Raw genomic sequence first — 19,405 nt, 5'->3', positions numbered from 1 at the left:
GCCCCGTCTGCTGGCTCCATGGCTGTCGTCCTGGGCTTTCCCCGCACCCCGAGCCTTGCTCCTGTGTTCCTCCTGTCCCACGTCTTCCTTGTTCTCCTTTACTCCCTCATTTTGGTTGAGTAGTTCCCTGAAAAAGAACACATAGGTGGTAAACTTTTTGAGACCTTGCATATCTGAAAATATGTTCCTGCTATGATTTGCTTAATAGTTTGGTCGGGTATAGAATCCTAGGTTAGAAATAATTTTCCTTCAGAAGTTTCAACATGTTGCTCCATTGTCTTCTGGCTTCTGGCATTGTTGACTAGTCTAAAGCCATTTTGATTTATGACTCATTGTTTATAATATGTTTATTCTTATCTGGAAGGATGTAGGAACTCTTTTTCTCGAAGACTTTCAAATGTCCTAATGATGTGCCATTGCATGTATCTATTTTAATCCATATCCTAGCCACTCAGTGGGTTCTTTCAGTCTAGAAACTTGGGTCCTTTGGATCTAGGAAATTTTCTTATATTGTTTCTTTAGTGATTTTCTCTCCTCTCTTCCTAATATTCTTAACTGTTAGAATGTTGGAATCTTGGACTAGATCCATAATTTTCTTGTGTATTTCCTCCTATTTTTTAAATCTCTTTGTCTTTTTGCTCAGTTTTCTGGTAGATTTTATCTAATTTGTCATTTAACCTTCTCTTTAGTCTTGCATTTCTGCAATCATATTTTGAATTGAATTTACAAGAGTTCTTTTGGTCTGAGAGTTCCTGTTTTATCACTTCCTGTTCTTTTTTTATGGTTGTAATATCTTATCTCTGAGGATATTAAGTAGTATTTTTTTTCTCTATGCATGGGCCCTGCTTACTTCAAATTGATCTTTTTTTCCCCCGATTGCTTGTATTTTAAGAATTGGGGATTAAAAAGCTGATTGCAAGCTTTGAGTTTGTGGGAGGGGCTCCTCCACCGAGCTTCATGGTAGGATGACCCGGCCTAGCTGTTTATTAGGTAATCCCTGTGTTGGTGTCTTTGGGTGGTTGTTTTCAAGCTGGTCGGACTCCCCAGAGAAGATTCTTCTAATCTCCTGCCAAGAAGAGAAAGAGGAGAGGAGTCTAGTGTGCTAATGTTTACTTAATCCTTCTTGTTTTTGACACTCTGCTTGCCTCCGTCAGTTCTGGTTTCTCCAAGGCTGGAGACCCTCTGTTTAACTGTCTCTGGAAAATGAGCCTCCAGCCTCTGCTGGGGTGTGAGGAGCACGTCCCAGCCTCTTACAGTGGACGAGGGATCTGGGCTTCTGACTGCTTCTTAAGCAGACTTGTGACCAATCCTTCTTGTTTGTCACCCCGCCCCTCTGCTTCCCTACCTTCAGAGCCACATGGTGCCTCTGGCTCCTGAGCTTTCGAGCGGTCCGTGGTGGAGAGTGGGATGCTTCCTGGCCTCCTCCACTACTGGGAGGACTCAGCGTTGAAAGATCCGCTAAGATCTCTGCAAGTAGCCTCTGCTCTCCAGCCTCCCATGTTTTGTTACTGTTGTTCCTCAGCACCCTGTCATTGTGGGTTTATATCTTTGTATGAAAATCCCTTTACTTCCCTGTTGGTGGGATTTCGGGAAAGAACAAAGGTGTGTGTCCAGTCTTCTATCTGTTCACAGTTCACCTGGTTTTCACGTCTCGTTACACGTGTACTTTCCCTCGTGTTATGCGATGCTCTTGGTTGGTCTGCCTCTTCCGTTAGACTGTGAGCTCTATGAGGTCAGTCCCTAGGTGTTGTTTGTTTATTTTTCCCATCCCAATCCCTACTCCTACTTTTTTATATTAAAAAATTTAATTGTGGTAAAATATACAAAACATAATATTTGTCACTTTAACCATTGGTAAGTGTATAATTCAGCGGCATTAAATAGATTCACAGAGTTGTGTAACCATTACCGCTATTTATACCCAAAACTTTTTCATCATTCCCGACAAAAACTCTGTACTCACTTAACAATAGCTCCCCCACCTCCCCCAGTGCTGGTAACCTCTGTGCTACTTTCTCTTTCTGTGAATTCGCCTGTTCTAGGGCCTCCTATAAGTGGAGTCATAATACTTCATTGTGTGAATAGAGACCACCTTTTGTTTATTCATTCCCCCGCTCCCGTTCTATCTTTGGTGGCTTGAACAATCCCTGGTATGTGACAGATGCTAAAAAACATTTATTGGATGGTTTAACCAACTTCTTCCCTTTGTTGGATCTGGAAAACTCCTGTTCATTCATCAAGGCCTAGTACAGACACCCCTCCCCTGGGGGCCCTGGGGACACCCCTGTGCAGAACTGAGCACTGTGTGGTGTGGTGCAGCCACGACAGGTTCTAAGTCAGCTCTCCCCATCTAGGCCGGCAGCTGCGGAGGGCGGAGCCGGGTCTAACGCAAGAGCCTGACTCTCGGGAGTGTTGGTTCAATGAATGGGGAGCCCCCTTACCCTCTAACTTGAAAACTATAGTTGGGACTTTGCAGCAGGCCTCCCCCAAGCTCCGTTCCACATCCTTCTTTTGAAAGTTTGTTTATGTTGCAGTAGTTGTGTAAACAGGAAAAGAAGCCATTAAAATGGAAATGGGGAAATTTGGAGAGCTTAGCCACCTGAAATGAAATCAGAAAGGGAGGTTTTATTCTCTTGGGGCATTTGAGTCTCTCCTAACGCTCTGAAAGCTGAGAATGAATGGTCATTAAGGATCGTTTTTGTTATCAACAGCTTTTTTGGTGGCTTCCTTAAAATAGCTCATCCCTGTTCACTGAAGGCGAGCCTGGGGCGTCTTGAGCCTGGTGCCAAGGCCCCTGGGGTTGTTGCTGTGTAGCCTGCTGCCCACTTAGCTGCCTCCGTGGGGCCACCACCGCGGGTGGCTGACGTGGTGGTGGTGTCTTTGGTGGTCTCTTCACACTGGTGTCATCTTAGGACTGGGCTTCCTGAGACCGGAAGGAACTGGGAGCCTGATACTTCTCTTCCTTCTCTGTGAAATGAAGAGTCACACCTACTCCGCAGGAGGACTTGGGACAAGCTGCCCATTACTAGGCTGGGCACTGTGCTGGGCACGTGGCTGGCGTGTGGGAAAAGTTAGCTACAATTATTACCCTCAACAGACTACACAGACCATGCCTTGACCAGTTAAAGCACTCACCAGTCACATCACACAGCTTCCCACAGTTCAGAGCGAGCAGAACAATAGCGAGCATCTGGAAACTTCCGTTGGGCTAATGGCCCTCAAAGCAATGGACTTGGATTATTGGGAGGACGAAGGCCTAGAGTATACAGAATTGGTCCAAACAAGGAATTTAAAACTCCAAATCAAGAAGAAAAAATCAAACAACCCCGTAGGAAATGGGCAAAGGGTACAAACAGGGCCCCTCACTCACTGGTGGTAAGGGAAACACATATTTAACCACGGTGCGATACCAGTTCACAACCATCAGACCAGCAGATGTTAAGGAGTGTGAGTCTTACAGAAGTTCCAAGTGTGGCCGTGGCTGCAGACCAATGGAACACAAAGCCAAAGGTCCCTGGTGCCCAGCCCATCACTGTCCCCTCCCTCCCCACGAAGGAATCCGCCTCTGATGAACCTGATGTGTGTAGTGTTCTTTGAATTGTTACTACATTTATATATACCCACTGTTTGGAAAAAAAAAAAGCAAATAAAAATCCGTTAGTTTAATGAAATTTCCTATTGAATTGGCCTCCTTCCTGGTGGCATCTAGCCAGAGATCATAGAAATAATGCATTTATCCTTGGGGAGTGCTCAGCCCATCCAGTGGTTCCAGAGCTTCCTATGGGGTCATTAAGTGAGTGGCTTTTCTTGATGCTGAAGTACGCCTCCCTGTCCCTGGGAGGAGGAGCGTTCCCATGGTGACACGCCCACCCGGGGGCCCAGTGCCATCCTCAGTGGCCCTCTGATACTTTCCCCCCGGAGTCTGGGCCATGCTCTTACCAACCTGCAGATTGGCCGGCAGCTTGGGATCTGCTGGTTGGGAACAGTTTGGGGCTGTACCATTTGCAAATTTTTAAAAATATATATATGTAAATTTTATTGTGGTAAAATATACATGACATAAAATTTACCATTTTAACCATTTTTAGGCATACGGTTCTGTGGCTTTAGGTACATTCACACTCTTGTACAACCATCACCACCATTCATCTCCAGAACTTTTTTGTCTTCCCAAACTGAAACTCCGTACCCATGAAACACAGGTTCCTATTCTCCCTCCCCCAGCCCCTGGCAACCACCATTCTACTGTCTGTCTCTATGAATTTGATGACTCTAGGGACCTCGTATAAATGGAATCATACAGCATTTGTCCTTTTGTGACTGCTGTCTTATTTCACTTAGCATAATGTCTTCAAGGTCCACCCAAGTTGTAACGTGTCAGAATGTCCTTCCTTTTTTAAGGTTCTGTAATATTCCAGTGTACAGCTATACACATTTGTCCGTCGATGGACTCTTGGGTTGCTTCCATCTTTTGGCTATTGTGAATAGTACTGCTATGAACATGGGTGTGCGAATACCTGTTCAAGTCCCGGCTGCAATCATTTTTAAGACTGTAGGAAAGCCATTTGGCCCAGCGCCTTGTTTTGCCATGAAGCCCAGGACGGTAGGGTTGGCCAGCATCCACAGCCGGGGATGGGACTCAGAAGCCAGGCCAAGGCACTTGGGGCCGTGTTCTCTTGTGAAGACCTTCCACTGCTGGGCCGAGGAACCCCCCTCAGAGCGTTGGATATGATTCTGACCTTGTTCCTCTTCACAGCTATGCCCTTTTTCTTCTGTACGAGGGAGAAGCTTCCGTGGACAGAATTTGCCGAGTCGGCAGAGGACGGGCCCACCACCAGATTCTGTCAGAAGGTAGGACATTAACTGCTCCTCTGGCAGCAGCTGCCAAACACGTGGTGACAGAGTGGGCCTTTCACCATGGAAAATGTACCCATTTGGGGCTTGTTTCGCCAGATTAGATTAGATAAGACTATTTGCTGCCCTGTTTTAGTTCACTTTCACTTAAAATCATAGAGTTTCAGAGCCAAAAGGGTCCTTAATGGCTTTTTCAGGTGAGGGAGCTGCAGCCCAGGGAGGGGGGGCCTGGGGGTGGCTCCCATAGGAGGCTCTGCAGCCGGTGAGTGGCAGAGCTGGCACTCAGGGACCAGGGACAAGTCAATTCCTTGTCCAGAGCTCTGTTATTCCAACTGCGTTTGCCTGAGTTATGTAGGCTTCTCTCCATGGCCTGTCTCATCAGTGTAGAAATTGGTCTTCATTTTTCTTTATTAAAACCTCATAATACATGTTTTATGATCCCATTATATGAAATGTCTAGAATAAGCAAATGCATAGAGGCAGAAAGCAGATCAGTGGTTGCCAGGGGCAGGGCAGTGAGTGGGGATGGGGAGTGACTGCTATTGGGCACGGGGTTTCCATTTGGGATGATAAAAATGTTCTAAAATTAGATTGTGGTGATGGTTGCACAACTCTGTGAGTGTAATGAAGGGCACACTTTGAAAGAATGAATTTTATGCTATGTGAATTCTATCTTAATAAAACAGTTATCAAAAACCCATAACATTCAAAGCGGTCACCAATGGTAACTTATCCTTATTCTCACCTCAAACCAAAGGTCTCCTTTCATTTCTCCATGTCCAGTTTCAGACTTTGTATGTATATTTAGGGGTTTTTTGAGCAGAACTGTAATCATAGTGATTCTATCAATACTGAGTTGTGATTCCAGACACCAGTGATCTCAGGCTATAGGAAAAAATGTCTCAGCCACCAGGCTCTTGATTCTGTGCTAAGGAAAAAAGAGGAAGGGGACTAGTTAGGAGGTGATTACAGACGACACAGCTGAACCAGAGCCAAGGAAGAGAAAAGGAAGAGTGGGAATGAGAACTGGTGCCAGGGACACCTGTCTGCCTTGAGAGGGCCAGGGGCCCACGGCCACCCTTATGTGGCTCATGACATCGCCTTCCGCCCACTGTGCCTCTCCCTCTCTCCTGTCATTAAGGCCAGAGTAAGGCTAGTTAGAGTCGAGGACAAATGACTGTCTGGGGCTGCTTACCCTGACAGTCACCAGGTACTGATGTTTATATTTGAGACAAAAAGAATTTGGTGTCAAAGAATTTTGTCTTTTTTTTTATATATAGATGAGAAGTATGATGATTATTCTTTTTTTTATTATTGTGGTAAAAAACACATAACATAAAATTTACCGTCTTAACTATTTTTAAGTGTACCATTCAGTGGTGTTAAGTACATTCACATTGTTGTGAAACAGATCTCTAGAACTTTTTCGTCTTGTAAATCTGAAACTCTATACCCATTAGACAACTCTCCTCCACCCGTAGCCTCTGGAAACCAACACTCTGCTCCGTGTTTCTATGAATTTGACTACTTTAGAAACCTCACATAAGCGTAATCCTACAGTATTTGTCCTTCTGTGACTGCCTTCTTTTACTTAGTATAATGTCCTCAAGGTTCATCCATGTCAAGGATGACATCCATGTCATCCATGTGACAGAATTTCCTTCCTTTTCAAGGCTGAATAATATTCCATGATATAGACATACCACACTTTATTTATCCATTCATCCATCGATGGAGTTTTGCGTTGCTTCCACTTTTTGACTATTGTGAATAGTGCTGCTATGACCATTGGTGTGCAAATATCTTTTCAAGACCCTACTTTCAGTTCTTTTGGGTATATACCCAGTGGTGGGACTGCTGGATCACATGATAATTCTATTTTTAATATTTGAGGACTCACCATCCTATTTTCCACAGCAGCTGCACCAACAGTGCACAAGGACAGTGGTGATTCTTATTTCACTAAGCTTGGGCAACAGGACAACACTGGCATTTAGTTTTCCAAAGGAAACATGCAAGTGAGAGCTCTGAACCAAGTCTAGTTATTTAGTAGGATCATTGACTTCTTTAATAAAAAACTGACAGTTGATTTGAAAGTAGGACTCTGCTGTATTCATCATCTTTCCAGCTGGCAAAGAAGCATGACATGGTGGTGGTATCCCCCATCCTGGAACGAGACACAGAGCACGGGGACGTTTTGTGGAACACAGCTGTGGTGATCTCCAGTTCTGGAGCAGTCCTGGGAAAGACCAGGAAAAACCACATCCCCAGAGTGGGTGATTTCAACGAGGTGAGCTGCCCCTCCGATGACCAGCCCAGCTCGCTCGTCTTTCCGTATGTAGATGTCTGTGGGCCTTTCCGTGAGGGAAGTTCTGTGTCGGATCATGTCATGTCATTCAGTGCTGCAACACAGTGTGGTGGCAGTGCTCGGGGGCCTCCCACCATTACCCTGCATCACATGGGCAGATGAGAGTCAGGTGGGACTCTGGGCAAGTCCCTTTAGCACAGAGGGGCATTTTTTTTTTAATATAACCTGATTTGGCTTCCTGCAATTCTTCTTCAAAGTAAGTAGTATATAAATTAAAACTAAAATAAATAGTGCACAAACGTGAAATGATTCCTGTGGCCCTTTTCAGGCTCTGAGCTCCTCGCTCATCACAGTCTAGTCCTTGTTTAGGGGGTAGGGGTCCTTGTCCGTGGCTCCCATGGGGTCTGAGCCAGCCACATCCATGTGCTGGGTGACAGTGGGTGAATGTGTGTTAGGTGGGGCTTCATGCCCATGATCAGGGTATGGGTTAGGGGAGTGGTTTTGATTGGTTAACGCCAATTTGTGGGTGGGAAGGTTGGAGGGGATGGACATTTGAAGGCGGGGAATGAACTCCACCTAATACCTAACATAAGAAATCTGAACTTGATCTGCAATAAATAGTTGTTCAGGATGTGATGTCCCACATCCTTGCCTGCCTTGCCTGATTGTGGAGGGTCCAGCCACTCTTAGTCTGGTCAGGTGGATGAGAAAGGATCTGCAGAGCTAGCCAAGGTTCCCTGGAGAGAAAGAACCCAGCGTTTCTCAGTAACAGCTGGAGGTGGAGGCGGGAAGACGTGCCCCTCACCTGTTTGTCCTGGGATTAATCTTTAGCTCCCTGCAGATAGTGAAGGGCTCATCTCTACGCACCAGGATCTGCTTCGGTGTCCACCATGTGTGCACATCCTGGTGCTGCCTGACCCTGCTGGATTTTGAAATTAATGGGAAGAGGTGAAATGCTTTGGGAGCAGATCTGTTTGGGACCCTGATTTGCCCTCTACCCTCCCCTCGGTACTGTCCATGAAAATGTCCTGGAGCCAGCACCTTGAGGGGGCAGGTGGAGAGACAGGGATAGCAGGACTGTGTCCCACCTGCCTACCCTGCAGGGACATCCTTAGCCACAGGCAGGATGCCCAAAGAGCTTTGTGGAGAAGAGCACTTTCAGGGGGTGTATCCTAGTCTCAGATCGGCCTTCTTCAGCTGGGCAAGTCACGTGCCAACTCAGACTACAGTGTTCTCCCCATCGCAGGCAAGGGTTGCTCTGGGTGAGCTTCCGGTCCCTTTGGCTCTGACGTTCTTTGTAGGGACACGTGATTGGTGAGGACACTGACCAACTCCTGTTAACATTGACCAAACCTCAGCCTTTCGTTGTACCGTGACTGAAACCTAACCAAAATGTATCCTTGAAAGACAGTGGGAAGTTGCTTTGGGGATTTTTTGATGCATCACAAAAGAAATTGTGGGTAAATGCTTGCCACCGTGATTTCCCCTTGGGGTGATGTTTTTTTTTGAGCATATTGAAATTTTGGAACTTAGAGTCACACCCAAGAGTACTGCTTTTGGAGTACTGGCGCTAGTTCATCTTTTCTGTCAAGTCTAAGGAAAGGGAAATTTCACAACTCAGAGGCTTCGACGTCCGGCCCTGTGTCTTTCAGTCGTCCTACTACATGGAGGGAAACCTGGGCCACCCTGTGTTCCAGACTCGGTTCGGGAGGATCGCAGTGAACATTTGCTTTGGGCGTCACCACCCCCTCAACTGGCTCATGTACAGCGTCAATGGGGCCGAGATCATCTTCAACCCCTCGGCCACCACCGGAGCTCTCAGGTCGCTCACAGGCGGGATCTGGGAGGGTTGTGGGGCCCTGCTGTCCCAGGTTCACGGCCAGGCTGCAGGGCTTGGAGGTGGGTTTGGTAAACTGCTGCAGGCAGGCGTGACCACCGGATGTCTAACAAATTTGAGCCATGGTATTGTGTGTTGAATATTTAACCAACTTTGCTGTGAAAAAAATCCTCAAAATGTCAATTACAATCCCCCTCCTTAGGGGAGGGGACTGTGAAATACTATCCTTTGCTGTGATTCTGAACGCTGAGATGAAGCTACTCGCATCCCACCATCCCCATAGTTGTCAGGATTCATAAAAGCTCCTCTTCTAAAGTCCCCTCAGCGTGGGAGGTGACTGGCCAGCCTGAGCGCCCCTCCCCATCACAGCCACTGTGCTCCTGAGAGGGGACTGGATTCCTAAGCCTCGTGTCTGCAGCATCCAGCACGTGGAGGGCAGACACCTGGACAAGAGAAAGGGCAAATGAGGGAGTCGGAGCTGAAAGGGTCCTTAGCATGTCAGTCAGGTGGCTCTGAAACTTGTTTTTAACCTGCAAAGTGTCTTCTTCATATAACCCATGACACAAGTTTAGGTGTTAGCCTAATCCTGAAATAGATAAACCTGTTCTGATCATAGCAGTGGATCGGGCCCTGGCAGCCCTTGAGCTCTGGGACAGGACCCCTGGGGCCCCTCATTTAATCGCAGCAGGCGAGCTAAGATTACCCAACATGACTACACTTCCGCAGCTTCTCCCCTCCCCAACGGCTGAGCTTTTGGGTGGTTTCCAGTTTTACATCATTAGCGAGTACCAGAGCTCTAGGAATTTGTGTGCGAATATCGTTCTCCCAGCTCACTTCCTCCAAAGCAGGGTTCCTGGATCGGCAGGTACTGGCTTTCTCTCTGTCATCCTGGTTGCCAGTGCTGCAGCAGGGCGGGGGGCTAAGTGGGGAGGGGAGTGGCCCTGGTCCCTCTTGGGGAGGAGCTGGGGGAGTCCTGAGGGGCCGCTTTGAGTTCCCTGCTGGCCCTCACTGTTGTCACTGTTGTCCTCACTCTTAACTAAATTTCAGTCAAATTTCTTCTAAATGTCAGAATGTGACATTTACCTTTTTTAAGCACGGTGCCCCCTTCTCAAGAGTGACATCCCCTCAGCATTCTGATTTGCAGAGCAGGTCTTCTACCATGGCAGAACACAAACCCCAACTGCTACCTCAGGTCCCCTGCCACCCCGTCCGTGCACCTGAAGGTCCTGTGTCTAGGAGGGGTGTTCTCGGATAGAAGGGGAAAACCAGGTCCTGGCTCTCCCCTCAGAGAATCTCCCCAGGGCCTCACGGCAGCCTGGTCACTATGACAGTGTCCGGTGGCGGTTGTGACGTGGGGTGATTACTGGTCATCCAGCCACAGGCCTGGGCAGAAGCTCTGGGCCACCCCCAGAACAGCCCCCTCCGGCTGGCCATATGAAAGACATTCAGCAAGCTTCGTCTCCCTGCAGGGGTCCCTAGAGGAGCCTGAAACTGGCCCCCAGGGCACAGCTGTGCCTTGGACTCAGGTGGCCACCTCCCCAAGCCCGCTCCCTCAGGCTTTTATTAGCCCCAGTTAAGCAAACAGAAGCACCTCGATGTCATATCCACACAGCTGCTTATGTCCTCAGCAGCCTATTAGGCTTATTAAAAATTATCAATTTTCCTTCCTCAGCCAAGAATTGTCCAACTCGCGTGCCTTTCAAGGGTGTAGTGAGTCTGGCGATTAAAACGACAACAGGTCTTTTGGAAAGCAGTGTGTTTCATGAGCTCCTAAAATGTTCACACCCTTTGATAAGATAATTAAACTCCTAGAACTTTAGCCTGAGGAAGTAATCTAAAAGAGGAGGAAAAGGCTGTACGCGTGGCGATGTTTCTGGCAGCGTTATTTATCATAAGAGGAAAGTTGGCGGCGAGAAATGCCAGGTTAGGTCAATTTCAGCCCATCTCTTCCGTGGATGGTTGTACAGTCACTAAGACTAGTCATTATGAAGATAATGCAGCATCATGACAAAAGCCAGTGAGCAAAAAAGATCTTTTCAGGCTGTCGTTGGAACTCTGTAAAGATTTTTTGCCATGATGATCGTGGAGTGTGAAAAAATTACAACAGGTGGTTTATTAGGATGGTGGGATTCTGGGTGAGTGTCTTAAAATGATAAATGATTATTTGTGGAATTGACGGTGAGTGTTTTTAAGCACATACCGGGCAAGTCCCCACCAGATGTGCACAAGCATTGGCTCACAGCTTCCAGAACCATCCATCCCCTTCTCTGACATCTCCTGCCCTCTGTATCAGACCCCCCCTGCCACGTGCACTGTGGGTTGGCAGGGTGTCCTCATTCATTCTGGGGTCCCACAGTTCTAAGCACACAATGGAGTCAGAGTCCCTTCTGATGAACTGAGTCATCCTGACAACCGTGCAGCCCGTGTGGTTGAAGATTTCTGCCACCTGTGCGTTAACCGGCTCATCACCGTCTCATCCCCTCGCTGCGTTTCGCCTTCCCACTGTGATTATTTTTAGGGGCTTATGTACATCGAACTGGGAATATGGCAGATGTCCCCATACGCCCGCCGGGCTCCCCACGATTCCTGCACGTACGTGCTGGACCCTCAGAACCTTGAGCTTCCTTCCCCTCGCTGGTTTTAAGAGCCTGAGTTTTAGTGCCAGCTGTGGGTTGGAGTCCTACGCAGACACCCGCCCTGGAGAATTGAGAGAAAGATGTTTTGTGGCACTCGCCCTGCAACTGTCTATTTAATTCCTGAAAATGTCATTTACGGGTGTGTTTCTGTAAAAATCCTTTCTTAAAAGTTTTGTCAGCTTGGCTTAGCAGCTGGGGGGGAAAAAGTAGCAAAATGAGTCCCCTCAATCAAGCCTGTGATTTTTTTTTTCCCAGACTCGTGAATCCTCCTGAGAATTAGGCTTCTGACAAGCACCCACCCACCCCTCCACCTACGCCCTGGTTTAAACCAGGTGCACGCTGACAGGAAGGAAGATTCCTGGGCATTTTGCTCCCAGTCACTCCGTGTTTCTAAGTGGGCATTATGCCTGTCAATCCAGAATCTTAATGATGTTCTTTCTCAGACAAGAGATAATTAGTGACAAGAAGGCCCACTGAATTCCATGGCACATTTTAGTTGGTGGGCTGGGGAAGGAGAGGGTCTGGCTGGGGCGAGGTTTCCCGTCATGTCCTCCCTTTTGCGGGTGCTGGACTGAGGAAGGCCCACAGCTCAGCTGTGCCTCTGGGGTGCCTCCTTCCTGGGCCAGTGAGAGAACTAGGGAGCCCCTGCTTAGAGATTCAGGGTTCAGCGGGGGAAAGCAGGAAGGCACTGGGAAGTGGGGAGCGGCTCAGGGGGGCTGATATGTGCTGCAGAATCTACCCCCACCCCATAAGCTAAGCTCCTTTCTGGTTTACTGTTTTCCTGACCTGAAATCTCCCGCTGGGGAGCCTCCTTTGCAAGGCAATGCAGCAGGTGGGGGTCGGGCAGGCAGTGAGAACCTTCACTGGCCATGCATGCCTCCAGGCTCCCAGCCCCCTTCTGACACTTACCAGGGGAGGCTCTGCCCCGCCTGGAAGGTGGGTTCCTGCCTGACCCAGGAGGAGGGAAGGAATGAGAAGTAGCAGTTATGGAGCTCCTGCCACGCAGCCCCCCTCTAGAACCTTCATCTGCATGGCCCTTGTCTTCACAATCTCCCTTTGAGGGAGTTTCAGAAAAGGAAACTGAGTCAGGGTGAGGCTTTGATCCAGGGCTGCTTCTGCCTGCAGCAGGCCCTCCCCAAAAGGCTGTTTAGGCTCAAGCATGGGACAAGCTGAGGACAACCTGGCCTGCTTGTGGGTTGGGGTCACCCACGGGCGCAACAAGTCTCCCTGGCTGTGCCCACTGCAGGCCTGAGAAGGCTGGAAGCTGGCCGCAGCTCAGGGCCAAGCATCCATCAAGTCTGGCTGGGAAGTCGGCAACCTGGTTTGTCTTGTTCCTCTCTCACAGTGAGTCCCTGTGGCCAATCGAGGCCAGAAATGCAGCCATTGCCAATCACTGTTTCACCTGCGCCATCAACCGCGTGGGCGAGGTAGGTCCCCCAGGTCTGGCCGGGTGCCTTGGCTTGGTCCTCAAGGTGTGCTAGGGAGGGGAGAGCCATAAGCTGCTGCGGAACCTGCCTGCCGAGGGAGGGGCAGCCTCTTCAGACCAGCGAAGGCCACAGAGAAAGGATCTTCTGTCTGCTGGCCTTGGTGGGGACATGTGACCTCTTCTCCCTGCTCCCTCTCTGCCTGCATACTACAAATCCTACGGTCCCAGAAGGGGGAAACTGGCTGGTGTGTTACTTTTAAGGATATCATTATGTCCTTCCTGTATTTTCATCTGTTTTTGTTTTTACCTGAAACTTTTTGGAAATTCTCTTCCCCATCACCACCACGTATCCAGTTTCTAATTTTTCCCCATTGATCCCATGTCCTGAAGGATTCTGACTACCGACCGCAATGCATTTATTACGCAATCGCCCTCTTCCTCGTTCTTATTAATCCCATACCATGCTCTAATCAGAGCCTCTGATCTGTCTGAGATAACCAAGGTCAGTTAAGTCGACCTAATTTCTGGCAACATACAGAAACTCAGTGTTTTAATTGGCCGGGGCAACCCCATCACAACTTGAGGTGCGGTTTCCATTAGGCTTTGCAGAAAATATTGAAAACAGGGTGTGGACAGCCCCTTACTGCCTTCGCAGAGCCCAGGCCGGGGCATTATGACCCCAGCAGGCAGACCTCAGATGCCTTCCACAGCCCTGAGAACCACTCTGTGCAGTCTCTTTGCTCTCAGCAGATGATAAACTCCTCAGAGGCAAAGTCCAGGTCTTTACCTTGCTTGTCAAATTCCCCGCGGGCTGCCTGCGTGCGCCCAGTGCTGGGGACTCAACAGGGACGTTTCATAAGACCTTGTTGATTGCCCGGTGAGTCCAGGCCATCCCATCCCACTTTAACCGTTTCTTAACTACCTCCTCCGGCTCCCCTTCGTGGTGAACGCAGTGGTGGTGCCACCTATAGGTGGACCTCACCTTGATTTGATTTCACAGGAGCACTTTCCGAATGAGTTTACCTCTGGAGATGGGAAGAAAGGTATGTGCCATGAATTTCCATGGTGGCTGCAGCTGAGTGGGCCTCACTTTCCCCTTCTCTGTCCCTGCAGGGTCTGCCCCTCAGACTGTGTCTGCTCATTGGGCACGTCAGAGGGGATGACTCCTCTCAGCCTTGTTGCCCACAGTGTGGGAGCCTGACTGGCCCGGGGCGTGGAGTCAGTCTTGGGCTTGTGGCCGCCTCATTCCTCGGCTGAGGATGGAAGGGGTTGGATCAGACTGCATCCCTTCCCTGGGACTGGTGTGAAACGGACTGAGAAGATGTGGGGGAGCCCTTTGTGAGCTCCCTGAAAGAGAGGGTGCTTTTTCCACCCTGCAGACCTCCCTCTCTCCTCTGCTTTGTCCTTGTCCACCTGCCCCCAGAACACCAGCATGGATTGCCTGGGGTTCCTGGAATCCACCGCTTCTTTGATCTGAGGGCAGATACCACCAGATTCCTCTGCTAGGAATCTGCTATCCCTGGTCCCACCTCTCTGGCCGGGAATGTGGGAGGGAGGGGCTGCCCTCCTCACCAAGGAGGTGTCTGCACTAGCACAGGGTGTCTCCTGGGAAGCCAGAGGGGGCTGAGCACCTCTTTTTCCCAGAAAAGCACTTCCTGAAAGGGTTCCAGCCTGCCCACCCACCCTCTTCAAGCCTTGGAGGCCTCCAGAGTCTCCCATCAGTTAGCTCCCTGCAGACAGGGTGTGGAAGAGGCAGGGAAATGAGGTCCACTGGGCACCTGCTGTGTCCTGCTACACCCTGCACTGCGCCCACCTCCTCCTCACACAACTTTGGGGTGGCTGTTAGCCCCACTTTATTGGTGAGGGGACCGAGGTGTGGAAGGAGGGTAAAGGTGAGACAGCTGGCAAGGACAGAGCCTCCAGCTTGCCATGTGGGGCCACCACGAGAAGGGTCATACAGGAAGCCCTGCAGAGCCGTTTGACGCCCTTGGGCTGTGGGTGGCTGATTTTGGGAGTGAAGGGCCAACACCTCTGCAAAGGTAACCTTTAGAAATGTTCCCGGGGCAGAGGTGAGGGCTGTGAGGGTGACTTTTGCAGCAATTTGCTGGACCTCCAGGCCTGAGGACGGAGGCAGGTCCTGGGGCTTCAGCGTTTGACAGACCTGGGGAGGGTGGCGAGGCCCCTTGTCCTAGGTGTCCCTCGATGTGCCTGTCCCTCCGCAGAGTCCACTGTGTGTCTGCACAAGCCCACAGATGCTTTCCTTTGCTTTCAAAGCTCACCGGGACTTCGGCTACTTCTACGGCTCGAGCTACGTGGCAGCCCCCAACAGCAGCCGCACTCCCGGGCTCTCCCGCAGCCAGGACGGGCTGCTGGTTGCTGAGCTCGACCTCAACCTCTGCCGGCAGGCGAACGACAGCTGGAACTTCAAGGTGGGTCCTGGCGTCCCCTCCTGTTGCCCTGCTCCTCTGCTGGGGCCCCCATCCTGCTCTCAGGGCTGCCAACCGCAGCTGCTGGCTTTGGCTGTGGGGCCAGCCTGCATGAGGCTCCGAGTCGAGCAGAGGGCCGGGCCTCTGCCTCCTTGCGGGCCCCACCCCGCCCAGCCAGGGCTGGTGTGCAGGGGAGGGACCCATGGGTCAGTGGTGCCCAGGCAGCAGCCTCAACAGATAAATTCTCTCATCTGATTGAGATTCTGGGCGCCTTCAGACAAATTAATCTCAATTTCATTTGTCCAGAGAATAGAGTGGCCTGGCTTCTCTAATCCTTTTTTCCTTCCCAGGCATTCGCACTTATCACAAAATAAATGCGCGTGTCTGGCTCTGTCTGTGGCCAGGCCTCGCTGTCTAGGCCTTGACAGTAGAGGAAAATGGGTCATGCAGAGAAATAGAATCTAGGCCTGGCTCTGCCACCGCCTCACTCGGTCACCTTAGGCAAGCCCCTTCTGCTCCCAGGCCTTAGTACTCCCAGTTGTAAACTCAGAAGCTCAACTTGAAGGTCCCAAGTGGCATTTCAGATCTAACACCCTGTGACACCAGATGTCATGAGAAGAGTGTAGGTGCCTGTCTGCTGGAATGGGGCAGTGGCAGCCATGGCCTGGAACTCCCTGGAATATGGCATCTCATCATGGATGCAGATAGAGGTTGCTGTATTAGTGTCTGGCAGTATTTCCACCAACTCAGCACCCATTTATAAGCAAATCAAACATGCAAATGAATGTCACATTGTCATGACTGAATGACTTTGTCCAGCATGTCTGAGGAACCAGGGCTGTGGATCCAGCAGACAAGGGCTCCAGGCCCGCTGCTCAGTTACCTGATGTGGGTCCTTGGGCATGTGCCCTGAGTCTCAGATCCTTGTCAGACAAACAAGGCATTGCCCATGTGAAAGTCTTCTGGGCCGTCTCGCCTCTTCTCGGGAAGCTCAGATTAATGCAGGATCCTACACAAATTAGAATTTGGAACCAATAAACAGAATGTTTTCTCATTAGTAACTTTTTGAACTTTTGAAAGTGGAAGACTTCCCGAGCTATGGTGATGGGCGTGAGCTCCTGTTGAGGCTTTGGGAAGGTGGGAGGGAAGGAATGCCGGGGGGTGAGCCCCTGGGTGGGCTTTCCAGCCCCACCCTACCCTCTCCCAGCTTCGGTCTGTGTCCATGATGATGCCGTATGGAGTGGACGGACCTCCAGACCCAGAGTCAGGAGGCCAGGGTGCAAATCCCAGCCAACTCCACTCCTGGCTGGTGACCTGAAGCAGGTCACTCCCTTCTCTGGGCCATAGGCTGCTCTTCTGGGTTCTGCAGGACCACCGGACAGCCCTCCTCCCCCTGCCTTGGGCAGGCCACACTTTCTGGAGGGACAGATTGCAGAGATCTTCCACTCGGAGGGGCTGGGGTGTGTAAGTCATCTTGGCATCCGTAGTCTTCACCACGGCACTGGAATCAGTGCCAAGAGGTCACACAGGGTTGTTTCTCTATATGATAGTCTGAAATTGTCCTGTCGACCAGCCTTCCTGACGCATTTCTGTCCCATGACTGCCCTCCAGTGGCAAGAGGTGGTGGTGAGTAAATGAGGGGCGTTTGTAAAATGGGAACCTCTAAAGTTGATGTTTTGTTTCAGATGACGGGCAGATATGAGATGTATGCGCGGGAGCTTGCGGAAGCTGTCAAACCCAACTACAGCCCCAACATCGTGAAAGAGTAGCTGGCCTCAGCCCCTGCCCGCCAAGGAGGGCACCTCTGCCCCAACAGAGCAGCCAGGCGGCAAGCTTCACGAGTCCAAGTTCTCCCTGATGATGCCTGATAACCTTGCTTCGCAGATTGGTTTAAAAATGCCTAGATGGGGAGGGTAGAATAAGGAGCAATGCTTAATAGGTACGAGGTTTGCTCTGGGGTGATGAAAATGTTTTGGGATAGAGGTGATGGTTATACAACCTTGTGAATGTGCTAAGTACAACTGAATTGTTACTTTAAAATGGTTAAATTTATGTTGTGTGAATTTTACGTCAGTTTTTAAAAAATGCCCAGGCACTGACTATGCCATTTGATTTGAAGTTAGGCAGATGGGATGCCCAGTCCTGAGGGCCCTCACTTCTCCGTTTAGACTGTCAGCAGCTTGAGGGTAAGGGTGGGAATGTGCGCTAGTGGGAGAGGGTGAGTCTGGGCCAGAGTTGCTGAGCTGCTGGAGGGCTGCGTGCAGGCGGGGCGGCCAGTGGAGGTGTCAGCTTGGCAGCCACAGTCTCCGTTATTCACTCAGACACTAATCTGAGTGTGCTGTGAAGGTATTTTGTAGATGCGATTAAAGTCTTTAATCAGTTAACTAAGCAAGTGAGATTATCCTAGATAATCCGGGTAGGCCTGATTCAATCAGTTGAGAGGTCCTAATTGCATAGCTGAGCTTCCCTGATGAAGAGGAAATTCTGCCTATGGACAGCGGCTTCAGCCTATGCCTGAGAGCTCCAGAGTTCCTGACGGCCTGCCCTACGGGCTCCAGACTTATCTATCCAACCCCCAGGTCCTTACATCAATACCTTGGAATCAGTCTCTTAAGGTATATCCTACTGGTTCTTCTCTGGTTGCATCCTGACTGATACAGATTCTGAGACTGGAAGTTGTCCTAGAGGAACAGAATCTTAAGGATGAGTTTTCTGCATTGGTTCTAGGTTTTCTGGAATTCTCAAATTTGATTGGATTTAAAGGCACTAATGATTCTGTTTCCAGTGGTAAAGAGAGCAATGGTAGTCCATGGTATGATGTGGCCAGAGAGATTTATGTATAGAGCAGGCCATCAGCCTGTGCCCGAGAGTTCCAGCCTGCCCTTCCTGGTGGCCCGCCCTATCTTGGATTTTGGGCTTGAGTAACCAGTCTCCCATCATCATGTAAATCAATTCCTTGTACTAAATCAAGCCTTAATAAATTTTAAAAGATTGAAATTATACGAAGTATCTTTTCTGATCACAGTGGAATGAAACTAGAAATCAGTAGCAGAAAGAAAATTTTAAAATATGTGAAAATTAACCTACTCATTCTTAAACAACCAATGGATCAAAAAAATCACAGGAAATTAGAAAAGATCTTGAGACAAATGAAAACAAGAACAAAACACACCAAAACTTATAGGAGGTAATGAAAGCAGTGCCAGAAGGTAATTTAGAGCTGTAAACACTTACATTAAAAAAGAAGAAAGATCTCAAATCAAAAGCCAAATTATACACCTGAAGGAACTAGAAAAGAAGAGCAAACTAAACCCAAAGCTAAGAGTAGGAAGGAAACAATAAAGATTAGAGCGGAGATAAATAAAATAGAGACTAGAAAAACAATAGAGAAAATCAACGAAACCAAAAGTTGGTTCTTCAAAAAGATCAACCAGATTGACTAAACTGTAGCTAAATTGACTAAGAAAAAAAAGAGAAGATTCAAATTAGTAAAATCAGGAAGTAAGGGGGCCGGCCTGGTGGCGTAGTGGTTAAGTGCACTCTGCTTCGGCAGCCCGGGGTTTGTGGGTTCAGATCCCATGCGCAGATCTACACACCACTCATCAAGCCATGCTGTGGTGGCGTCCCAATACAAAGTAGAGGAAGATCAGTACAAATGTTAGTGCAGGGCCAATCTTCCTCACAGAAGAAACAAAAAACAAACAAAAGAAATGAAATTGGGGACATGACTGCCTATTCTACAGAAATACAAAGGATTAAGAGAGTACTGTGAACAGTTTGTTGGAGGAGGTCATGGGGAGGACATGACTCCTGATTGACCCGTGAATTGGACCTGGGCAATTGGAGGCTCCTTATCCCTTCCCCTGTCTTTGGAATGCACATTTCACCTACTGTTTCTGCACTGGGAGCTACTCTGAG

The 19,405-nt window shown here is 49.2% G+C and overlaps 1 protein-coding gene across 3 annotated transcripts in view; it reads left to right on the top strand.

Moving 5' to 3' along the window:
* The window catches only part of UPB1 (beta-ureidopropionase 1), a 28,305-nt gene extending 9,355 nt beyond the window's left edge, over positions 1–18,950 (top strand). For 2 of the 3 annotated variants that reach the window (XM_046641435.1, XM_046641433.1), the window contains 7 exons: positions 4,757–4,851; positions 6,983–7,144; positions 8,815–8,984; positions 12,981–13,062; positions 14,062–14,104; positions 15,336–15,490; positions 17,173–18,950. In XM_046641435.1, coding sequence (XP_046497391.1) covers positions 4,757–4,851; positions 6,983–7,144; positions 8,815–8,984; positions 12,981–13,062; positions 14,062–14,104; positions 15,336–15,490; positions 17,173–17,256 — 791 coding nt within the window. In that variant the 3' untranslated portion in view covers positions 17,257–18,950. The remainder of the gene's footprint in view (positions 1–4,756; positions 4,852–6,982; positions 7,145–8,814; positions 8,985–12,980; positions 13,063–14,061; positions 14,105–15,335; positions 15,491–17,172) is intronic. The other variant, XM_046641434.1, reaches the window with a different exon arrangement.
* Positions 18,951–19,405: the final 455 nt, after the last annotated feature.

This window comes from Equus quagga, chromosome 15 (genome assembly GCF_021613505.1).
Source record: "Equus quagga isolate Etosha38 chromosome 15, UCLA_HA_Equagga_1.0, whole genome shotgun sequence".
Lineage (NCBI taxonomy): Eukaryota > Metazoa > Chordata > Mammalia > Perissodactyla > Equidae > Equus > Equus quagga.
This window is presented reverse-complemented; position numbering and strand designations above follow the sequence as displayed.